The sequence below is a fragment of the Hylaeus anthracinus genome, unplaced genomic scaffold (genome assembly GCF_026225885.1).
Source record: "Hylaeus anthracinus isolate JK02 unplaced genomic scaffold, UHH_iyHylAnth1.0_haploid 11997, whole genome shotgun sequence".
In the NCBI taxonomy this organism is placed as follows: Eukaryota; Metazoa; Arthropoda; class Insecta; order Hymenoptera; family Colletidae; genus Hylaeus; species Hylaeus anthracinus.
Window position 1 is genome coordinate 4,313,471 of NW_026534344.1, and position 10,897 is coordinate 4,324,367.

At 31.5% G+C, this 10,897-nt stretch overlaps 3 protein-coding genes across 5 annotated transcripts; 2 read left to right on the forward strand and 1 right to left on the reverse strand.

The window, feature by feature from the left end:
• Positions 1 to 25: 25 nt before the first annotated feature.
• LOC128889341 (phosphatidylinositol-glycan biosynthesis class F protein) lies at positions 26 to 1,080 on the reverse strand. Of its 2 annotated transcripts, none has more exons than XM_054146889.1 (2): positions 940 to 1,078; positions 26 to 873 (listed from the first exon to the last, which is right to left on the reverse strand). In XM_054146889.1, exon 2 carries the CDS (start codon positions 847 to 849, stop codon positions 142 to 144), a length of 708 nt encoding a protein of 235 aa, XP_054002864.1. In that variant the 5' UTR covers positions 850 to 873; positions 940 to 1,078; the 3' UTR covers positions 26 to 141. The 2 variants fall into 2 exon arrangements, with proteins under 2 accessions (XP_054002864.1, XP_054002865.1); XM_054146890.1 differs by having other exon boundaries at positions 28 to 861; positions 940 to 1,080.
• LOC128889319 (E3 ubiquitin-protein ligase listerin) lies at positions 890 to 8,436 on the forward strand. 2 transcript variants are annotated; one of them, XM_054146859.1, is made up of 23 exons: positions 890 to 1,019; positions 1,310 to 1,362; positions 1,651 to 1,860; positions 1,919 to 2,185; positions 2,275 to 2,390; positions 2,467 to 2,821; positions 2,894 to 3,081; positions 3,176 to 3,311; positions 3,381 to 4,067; positions 4,136 to 4,346; positions 4,431 to 4,776; positions 4,843 to 5,344; positions 5,408 to 5,523; positions 5,605 to 5,758; positions 5,835 to 6,016; positions 6,103 to 6,286; positions 6,381 to 6,555; positions 6,642 to 7,002; positions 7,068 to 7,214; positions 7,292 to 7,422; positions 7,492 to 7,895; positions 7,966 to 8,133; positions 8,207 to 8,436. In XM_054146859.1, exons 2-23 carry the CDS (start codon positions 1,318 to 1,320, stop codon positions 8,264 to 8,266), a joined length of 5,145 nt encoding a protein of 1,714 aa, XP_054002834.1. In that variant the 5' UTR covers positions 890 to 1,019; positions 1,310 to 1,317; the 3' UTR covers positions 8,267 to 8,436. The 2 variants fall into 2 exon arrangements, with proteins under 2 accessions (XP_054002834.1, XP_054002833.1); XM_054146858.1 differs by lacking the exon at positions 890 to 1,019 and having other exon boundaries at positions 1,220 to 1,362.
• A 124-nt stretch (positions 8,437 to 8,560) lies between these two features.
• LOC128889346 (natterin-3-like) lies at positions 8,561 to 10,646 on the forward strand. Its single transcript, XM_054146896.1, has 4 exons — positions 8,561 to 8,707; positions 9,045 to 9,244; positions 9,844 to 9,987; positions 10,488 to 10,646. The coding sequence occupies exons 1-4, from the start codon at positions 8,701 to 8,703 to the stop codon at positions 10,572 to 10,574; spliced, it is 438 nt and encodes a 145-aa protein (XP_054002871.1). The 5' UTR covers positions 8,561 to 8,700; the 3' UTR covers positions 10,575 to 10,646.
• The last annotated feature ends 251 nt before the right edge of the window (positions 10,647 to 10,897 follow it).

Here is a 10,897-nt window from a genome sequence, read left to right on the forward strand (position 1 = left end):
TATTTAAAGGATATTACACTTAAATTACTTTATTCACATTGTTCAACTCATGACTCATGACATTAAGCATTGTAAAATCTTATTCTAAAATGTCATAATTTGTAAATAAATTATTATGACTATCTGTGTAAATATTATTATTTATCTATGAACTTTTTTGGCTAATTTTAACATAGGTAGGGTTTTTGCAAGAGTAATAAAGTGTGCAATCATGTAGCCAAGAAGAGCACCTATTACACATGGTATTGGCCAAGCTTGCCATGGTCGATCCCAATCTAATGGAATTACAATAGCTCCTAACCATGTACCTAGAAGTGTAGCTTGAATATTAATCTTTACAGCATCCACTAAGACATTCCCTTTTTGAGATTGTGTTCCTGTCATGATTTCTAATACACCATCCACTCCTAAGTGCAAACTGGCAGGAACAAATGTAAGAGTAGTTAATGTGAGAGTCAGCATGATAGTTTCTTCGTGATGCATAAATACAGGTGCACCGAATAGTATAATTATAATATAATATATAACAGACAAAAGAAAAGCAGCCAATAAAAATTTAAAAATTTCTTTCAAATATTTTGACCAAGACTTTCTAGCTTTTGAGGATGTTCTTAATTCAGTCTTCCCTATAATTATTGAATCAGATTGAAACATAGGAAACAGTAACTTTATCACTTCTGCAAAAAGCAGAATTAATAATACTGGGATAAATTTGTACTTTCCCACGTTGTACAAGTTGTCATTTAACTTGAGTAATATCAGAATACCAGGAAAGTAAATGCAAGTGAAAGAACAATAGGATAATAACAATCTTTGACCCAATTTGTTTCCAACTGTCATGTTTGTCATAGCTTCCTTAACCTGTAATCAAAACTAACACGTGTGCATAATAAGAAAATAACAAAAACAAAAGTTTGCATAAATTTAGTAGTTTCTTACTTGGTGTAAAATAAAACGGTTCTTCTCAATACAGTATTTGTTATGTTATCATATTTACACGATTATCATCGTGTTTCATTGTATGTACCATTTTTCGTTGCAATGATTAATAATACATTCGTACATTTTATTTTTCAACAAAGTATTAATGCCGAACTGCATAAAAATTATCAAATTAAATAGTAGTTTATTTCAATTTTTCATTAAATTTCAAAAAATATATCACGATTAGATAGCGTACATTGGCGTACATATCACACGAAAACATTGAGAAATCAGCTGTTACCTGTTACAAACGTGTTCCTGGCATAAAATTGAACTAATAAAATTAATGTACAATTACAAGATCTATTTCCTGTTGTTTTTGCAGTAATTATCATGGGGAAGAAGAAACAAGCCCAACGAACAAAAAATAATGCAAGGGTAAGCGAAAGTCTATCAATAATAAAGAAATCATAGGTTAAATTTTGTTGTTATGAAAACTTCGTATTCTGACATTATATTTACTTTTCCTTTTTAACGATAAATGTAGTAGTAGTAATTTGGCTTCTTTGACTGCTTAATGAAATAATGAAATATTGTTTAAAAACATTACAACATTTTTATTATGTTTAACATGTACTGCATACCTATATTTTTTCCATTATCTTTCTATAATAATTAATAAAGTAAACGTAACTTTAATATTAGTGAATTTCTTGTAAATTCTAGCCATCAAGTAGCAGTCGAAGTGCTGAACTATTAGGTTCTGCAATGCCAAATTTTGTTGGTTTCGCAGCAGTGAAAGATGGTGGATATATACCTGTATTACCAGGTTTATCACTTTGTAGCATAAATGAGATAGAAATGAGTAACATTGATAATAATTTTCAAATAGTGTTAAAGAAAATGAATAAAAAAGATGCAACAACAAAGTACAAGGTAATATATAAGTATCAAATGTCTAAGCAATAGGAAAACTCAAATGTTGCTCTTTCAGGCCTTACAAGAATTTGCTGTCATGTGTAGAGACTCAGAATTATCAGCAGTTGAGGGAATGTTGCCATTCTGGCCACGGAAATATTGTGCCTTAGCTATAGATGTAGAACATAGAGTGAGAGAAGCTGCACAATTGGCACATGCAGCCCTTGTCAAACGGGTAGGGAAGGGCATAGCAGTGTATTTAAAACAATTAGCAGGAGCCTGGTTTACTTCACAACATGATACATACCCCCCTGCTGCATCAGCTGCTATCAATTCGTTCAATGTAAATTATAAAATGCTAATCATAAAACTCATGAAAATAATCAAGTTGATTTGTAATTGTTTAATGGAATATCTTTTATATGCATATAGGACACATTTCCACCAAGGAAAATGATTGATGCCATTGTGCATTGTCAACAGGAAATTTTAACATATATCTGTGATAACATTACTATTCATACAGCACAGTCTTTGTCTTTGCAAAAGTATGTTTTTCATTTAAAAGATATAGAAGGCATCTGCTGTAGGAACTGTATTATATTGATGTATGTATATTATTAGGAATCTTACTGCAGAAGAAATGGAAGCAAAGTATCAAAGAGTTTTGATAACAAGTTTACAAGGTTATAGTTTTTATTTAAAGAAGGTTCCTGTTCAGGAGATTGAAAAAATGATTGATATCCACCGTAAAATTATAAGTAATAGCAAGTTTTGGAAGTTAGTAAAGTATGATGCTCTACCAGTTAAAACAGCATTTTTTAATGTGTTAACATCAATGAATGAGAATACTGTTATACTGTTGCAAGAGGAAAAAAAGAGAACTGTAACAACTATTATGAATAGTCTTGATGAAACAGAACCAGCACTCTTATCTGCTGTATGGGAATCTGTGCTTGTAACTATAAATAAAATACAGGTATTAATAATTACTTGCAGAATGTTTACTATGGTAAGTCTAATACTGTCATACATAAAATCATTGTTTTAGGATTGGTATTGTGTAGTAAGTATTGAAAAATTAGTATTACCAAAACTGTGGCGTGTTTTACGAAGTGGAGGACAGTGTTGCGCTACTATTGTTTACCCGAACTTGTTACCATTCATCAGTCAGTTTCCAAAACTAAATGTTGATGTTTACAACTTGTACATGAACTTTTTTAATAATATGCGACAAGGGTGTGTATTTAAATAGCGTAATGTATGACTAATTTATATATAGTTTATATATGTAGTTTATAATAATTTTCATATTATTTTCATATTTCATTAGATTTTCGGTAAAAAGCGTTCAAATGAGCCGCTCAGAAATGTTTGCGGTAACAACGTCATTTATCGAATGTTTACGTTATTCTATTCTTCTGAATGTTGATAATCACGATTTATGCATTACACTCCTCAAAGAACAGGTATTTTATTTTATATCATATTCATTCTCCATGGAAAGAATATTTAGAATTAATGATCAATTATTTCAGCTCATGCCAAGTCTAGAAATGTGTTTAAAAGAAGATACTCCTATGAAACAAATTCTTTTTTGTGAAATTACCCACTTGGTGCGGTATTGGAGTAAAAATCGATATAATGAAGAATATAAATCATATTCTTATTTGATACAAGAATTTTGGCGCGAACTCAAATTATTGTTTGATTCGATTATAGACACATCCCAAAATTTGGAAACATTCAATGTTCCATATACAAGCAATTCTCAAATCAAATTCTTAATTACATTGAAAACAGCTCCCGTACACGGCCGTAAAAATTTAAAAGTAAAATTTTCAAATCCAGAAGACGATATCAATGTTGATCGTCAACCGCAGGATACAAACACTGATACCGATACTGTATTTCTTTCTGAACTTAATAATTTTGTCTATTCACTTTGCATAAAATATTTCAATAAAATCACTGAACAGCGCATAAAAACGTATATAACATGTTTAAATAAGCTTATAACTTGTTTTGCAAACGAAGAACTTTTTATAAACCCATCAAACTCTTTCAAAGTAGAAGTAAACTTCTTCAATGTCTATAATAATGTTTTACGAAACTGGTTACTGGATCATTCACCAGACACTGAATATATAGTAGAATTAATATTCAATTTCATGAAGCATATGAATGATGATGAGAAAAATAATATTTTAGAGTCACTAACACAGGTAAGAAATATAACATTTTTACACAAATTTATAAAATTGTATTCATATATTTATGGATGTATTTTCAGTTTCAAGACATTGTTACAACACGAAGTGTTATACAATGTGCTCTATCAAAAAAACATAGAAATGATCCAATAGTAAAGAAATGGTGTTCACAATCTAGAATAACTAGTTTATTAGTAGATGTAGCAAAGGTAATTGCTTCGGGAAATTATTCTGATTTAGAGAAAAACCAGAATATTATTTTGTTAGCCTTTGAACCTTCTGATGATGGCAGTAAGTTTTTAACGTTTAACATCAATACAGCTTATTAATACAACGAAAAATAACACCTATATCATGCTGTATTATTATTTTTAGATTTGTCGATAACAGAAGATGGCGTCAATGAAATTGTATCTATACTTTGTAATTCAATTCATGAAGTGGATAAAACGTATTTATTACATTTTGCAAAATTAATTTCTTGTATTGTTCCATTAACATGGACTCATAAACAATCGATATTGGGAGCTGTACAAGTATTAGAAACACTTTTTGAACTGTGTTCTCGAGATTACTTTAGTAACGATTTCACTTTTATTGAAACAATGCGGGTTGTATGGAAAAAAGGACTTCTGGAAGCTATTAAAAAATTATCTCAACCAGCATTGATTGAGTTGACTAATAAGTTTGCAACTACTATGTGGAAAAAAATATATAACTCGTAAGATAATTTTTATGTACGAAATATATTTATGTTCTGCTTGATAACACAGGTAATATTTTATAGGAACGACGAGCACGCCAAAGATATATTGGTGGACATGGCGGCTGATTTTCTCGAAGTTATAATAGATAACCAAGTTCACATGGATAATGATTATGCACAAGAAATTATTTTAACATTCCTAACAGATTCTAATATAACTACATGGATGGCTGAAGTAACTGGAATAATTCTGTATGGTGAAGTAATATGTGGTAAACTATATGTATCCACTCTTGATCAGAGGATACAAATTTATCAAAATTCCATGTCCATTGATTTAACTAGTACCGCGGTAATGGATAATACTGAGAATTGTTTAAAATGGGCATTATTTAATATAAATGTGCTGAATAACCTATGCTTAAGATCAACTAGCAGAGATGAAGAGGAAGACGAAGACAAAGAATCTAATAGTGAAAAATTGATGATACACAATTTGAATTTACCAGGAAGTACGAATCTTTTAATAAATATTATATACTCAATTATTTTGGGAAGAATTTACACAAATCATTACAAATCCGTAAGTATTATTTATAGCATTAATTTAGTTTCCATGAAGGACTTATTGATCAATTCTTTTTAGACAAAATATTATAGCAACGTTAGCAAAATTTTAATAACTGTTGAAAATAGTTTTAAACAAATACAAATGCACATTAACGAAAATACATACAATCAAATTGTTAATCATATTAAAATGTAAGTATTTCTTCTTATCATTAATAATAATTCATTTGCATTCTTTAATCGTGTATTATTTATTTTGAAAATATTTTTCAGAAATTATTCAAAATATGGTAGTATGTTATCGTACATAATACTCTTTTGTTGCACTGAATTATGTACTGGCCAAAAACCAGAAGAACTGTTTAAAATTTACAACAATAGTAACATACCTATCACAGATAATGAAATGAACCTTCAAGGGCAACAGGTAATACAATATTAATGTTATATATTATTGCATTATTTTGCAATGGTTTATATAATAATAAAATAATTTGGTTTAGATTTTATCAAAACTTCAAAGTTCGGAAAATACTTCGGTAACAATAAATGACATTAATATTCACATGTTAATCGTTGCAAGGAGTACGCTTATAAACCAAGAACACAATTTAAACTACTCCAGCATTTTAGAAAAACTAATATCCTACAAGAAGGAAAACAATATGCTATTACTTTTCGATTGGTATGTAACATAATTTTACTTTATAGAGTTATATATAATTTATGAGACCAATTGTAAACTAAACATTTTTATTTCTTTTTTGATAGCGATATCTCTCAGACTTCCTGGGAAGGATTAACTTTACCTCTGGAAGTTATAAGATTACTGACAGAATTTGTAACGAAAGTTCCCACTAAATTAACGTTTGATCAGTGGAATTTTATCCTAATATCTTTGGTTCTTTGGCAATTTTCTCTTATTAAATCAAAACAAAATGCTAATGACTTTAAAGTTTGTATAATATAACCTATAATCCATACTAGCCCATTATGTAAACTGAATTATTAGTTTCAATTTACATAGTGCACTTTTTTTATTATCATAGGTATCTACACTGACAGTAGCCGTTTGTCAACTTTATTTCGCACTTCAGAATTTAATGAACCGACACGAACAGGAAGAAATAACGGACTTACCTCGAACATTGTTAGACGAATGGAAAAATGTTTTTGCCGGTGATATACAATATGGAATTATTGAATCCTGGATGGTTTATGCAGGTATTAATCCTAAAAAAATAAGACGTCAAACCAATGTATAATTATTAATTTTGATTTTATAATTTATTATAAATTATTCTTTACAGATTCGTACGATAAAAAGACAACAGTTTTGAAACCTATCATAGTGTTAGATTATCTAGGAAAAGCAGTGAAAATGTTAAACGGAAGTATACTGTTCGAAACTCAATCGAAGATAGCACCTTCAATACCCGTTGATCGAAACGACACTGTAAAATTGTCGCTAAAATTATTTCAATCTCCTGTAGCCAGTATACAGCTGGGTGCATATCATGTATTAAAACAGGCAGTACCAGTTCTCGTAGAACAAGACAAAGCAACCGTGGAGTTAGAAAACTTTGATGCAAATACTTTGAACATTAAAAAAGTAGAAGACGTATTAGAAAATTCTCAGAACATCGTGAACACTACTTTAATGGATTTCAAGTAAATATTCATATAGCATATAATGGCAAGTACATATATTATTAATTATCATACTATTTTTATAGATTATGCGATACAGTTAGTTGTACCATTCAACCATATACAGATTCCTACACATACACTGTGGGATACTTACTATCATGGGCTATCATACTAGACATGTGCGCGAATGCTCATGGAGATCTGTTGTATCAGTATGCCGAAATTCTTAAGTAAACATTTTTGTAATATTTTTTTAATTTTCCTGATATTTTAAGCAATCTTTTTTGATTATGGTTTACTGTTCCAGAGATAATTTCTTTCCAAGTTTGTTAAATAACATATTCCGTCTAATGCCGGTGGAGGTGCTCCAAGATTATAAAAATAAAGGTGCAAAATTAATGGAGCTATTTTCTACCGAACCATCCCTTGACTTTGGAGGTATTCATGCTTACTTTTCTTGCAAATAAAACTTCTTTACAAAAATCATTTATTCTCAATGTTTTATAGAAAGCTGGACGGAATGGAGGTTAGATCATATAGTTTGTTGGTTATACACAAATAGTTTAAGACATTTACCAGTATTGGTACGACAGTGGTGGAGTACTGCTGACAGTAGAGTTAGTGCTGCAGTAGATAAGATCACGACGCATTATGTTAGCCCCATGCTTTGCCAGGAAGAGCTTCTGAATAACAAGCTACATACTATTGAAAACATGCAAGTGAAGGTTCATCCAACGTTCCGTGAAGTTGTAGCCTTGTATCAAATGGATGACACAAAATTGGAACTTAACATCACTTTACCACCTAATCATCCTTTGGGACCAGTAACAGTTGAACCTGGTCAACACGCGGGTGGAACTGCAAATTGGCGAAACTGTCATATGCAGTTGTCCATATTTCTTACACATCAGGTAAAAGTTAATTATACTAAATATTGTTTTTTAAAAAAAAACTGTTTAATTACTACTTTCTACTCTATAGAATGGATCTGTGTGGGATGGCCTTGCGTTGTGGAAAAGAAATTTAGATAAGAAATTCGCTGGCGTCGAAGAGTGTTATATATGTTTCAGTATTTTCCATTTAAGTACATATCAAATACCGAAATTGTCATGCCATACGTGTCGCAAGAAGTTTCACACAGCCTGTCTGGTACGTCAGTTTGCGCTATTCACGATTACAATTTTTATCGAAACTCTTTCTGAAAGTTACATTTTCCTTTTAGTACAAATGGTTTAGTACAAGCCAGAAATCCACGTGCCCGATATGCAGGAACGTATTTTAATTTTTCTGTATTATTTATGAACCAAATTTTTACTACTATTTAAATAAAGTAATATCTGTACATAAAGAAGTTAGTAAATGAGATATATTATCGATAAGTTTTGCGTCATATAAATTCTGTATATTCAATGTAAATTACGTAAATGAGTAATAAATTTGAATGTACAATTACATATGAAAATATTTTGTTAACCTTCCACGTGTAAAAAGTTCTTTGAGTCGGGCATTCTCTTGTTGAATAAAAATAAATACTTTCAAATATGATATCATTAATCAATTTATCCAACTTTCCGGAAAGCTGTACTCCGTCATATAATTTAAAGAGAACGCAAATATTAGATAAAATATACGATAAGATTAGGACAGCTTATAATTTGATGTTGGGACAAGATAAGCGTCATTCTTTGTGAAACATCGGATAAAACGAGTTGCAAGATGCCAGGTAAGCGTTAAAAATATGTATCACCATTCGTATCAATCGGGAGTATTTAATGTTCGAAAACATTTGAAACGTTCAATGGCATCATTAAATATTTACTGCAGTATTAATAGTTACATTAATATTAATATTCAATAGTTGTTGACGTATGAGCGACAAAAGTATGTCGTTAGAGCTAAATGTGAGTTTTCTAACTATCTTTTATCGGATAATCCATACGATGATGATAATTGTATCGATGATATGTAATAATTATTTATTAAATGTAGAAATAAATAGAATTTTTCTTCTTAATAGAGTTTCTCTATTGTTTGTAAAAGTTGATTTTTTTGTACCAAAGGTTACAGATGGGTCCACCGAACCGCGGAGAGGAGTTTGCCTGAAAATGCAGTTGTTGGAGGACGAGACATTGACGGAGACACCATATACGTCGGCAGAGCGTTTCACGAAGGTGATATGATTCCGGCGAAAGTGATTCCCAGTAAACATGTTGCCTACATATGCCACAACGGAGTGGAACACTCTAAACATGAATTCGACGTGAGTGCCTTGCCTTAAACTTACGCGTTTCGTTGAAAGGAGCCATTCATTAAAGAATAATGTGAACGTAATGCAAACGTAATGAACGTTAATGAATTTAGTGTAACGTGCATGAATCCCGTTACACGGTTACACGATCTCAGATTAGTATCCTTCACTCAGATATCGATGCTATCTTGTATCTCTCGTTCGGAGTGATAGCAGGGAAACCGATTAAACTCAAGGCGAAATAATGGACAAGCTGGACGGTTCGATGATTTTAACAAATAATAAATGTTTTCTATAATGAACTTAATCTCCTGATGGAACGAAGTAGCCTATCGACGCACGCAAACACGGAATTGAGATTTCGTGTCAAGGCAAAGTCGTTTTGCCTCGCGAAATAGGGACACTTCGTATGATTTGCATCAAAGTTTGGTTTTTGCAGCACTTGATAAAAAAGGAAGAAATAAATACAGTAAAAGTAAAAAGACTTGAGCGATATATGCATATAAAAAGACTAACTGCAAACAAACGAAAATGTATCTCTCTTATAAAAGAGAACGCCTATGATACAAGTGTGCAACCGAACGTAACTTTAATGGATTACATTTTATTAGATTCTGTGCCTGGGCGAATTTGAATGGGAGTTCTGCTCCAACGGCAACGTTCCAAGTAATGCGGTAGTCGCAGGTCAAACTACCGATGGAGAGCCTCTGTATGTCGGCCGTGTTCTCCATAATGGATCCCAAACAATTGGCAAGGTCGGAATTCGCTTATCTTTATTCCGCGCGAAGATATTTATTTGTATTTCTCGTAACCATGTGGATTGAAATTATAATTAACACGTGAAACGAGTCGTAGAACATACGAGAATCTCGGGAAGCAACGATTATTCATGAAAGAAGCAATTAGGGTATATAAGATAGTCCTTAGGACGTTGCGTTGGAGATAGTTAATACTTAGATTTATATTGATCATAATCACCAAAGAAAAGGTCGCTGTTATTACTGCGAATATTATAGTCGGGACAAAAGTAATTGATCACTCAAGTTCGTCTACGAGGACTATCCCTATCATTCCGTTTAAGATCTCGTTTTGGTTCGGATGTCTTTGAGAAGTAACTCTTTTTAATTGCTTCATGTGTGTTTTGAACGTACTAGGCGTATATAGTTTAAACTATTTCATGAGACTAATTCAAATGTTTTAAATAGAGGTGGTATTTTCCAAGACCCCCATTTGATCAAAATATTATCTTTTACAGGTCCAACAAAGCCACGGCTGTCTCTACATTCCCTTTGATGGAGAGGAATTGTCCTTCAAAAACTACGAAGTCCTCGTACTTAATTAACTACTATAAAACTATGCTTACGATCGTTGTAATGTACGTGCAATACATGATTGATGTTTTTTATTACGTTTAGACCTTTGATGACTACCTAAAATAATTAATTTGTTGTCCCTTGTATTTCGTCCTGAGGAACATCGATATCAATGTGATCCTTCCGACTTATCGCAAAATGTATTACTTCCTGTATCTCGCACAAAAAGAGACAAAAACTAAATATCACTGACGCGTGTAACGCGAAGGTTACCGGAAATATTACTCAGTGAAATCTTATTTTGTTCATAAATATTTTATAAAAAAGAAGAAACATGCGGCTGTAGCGAGCG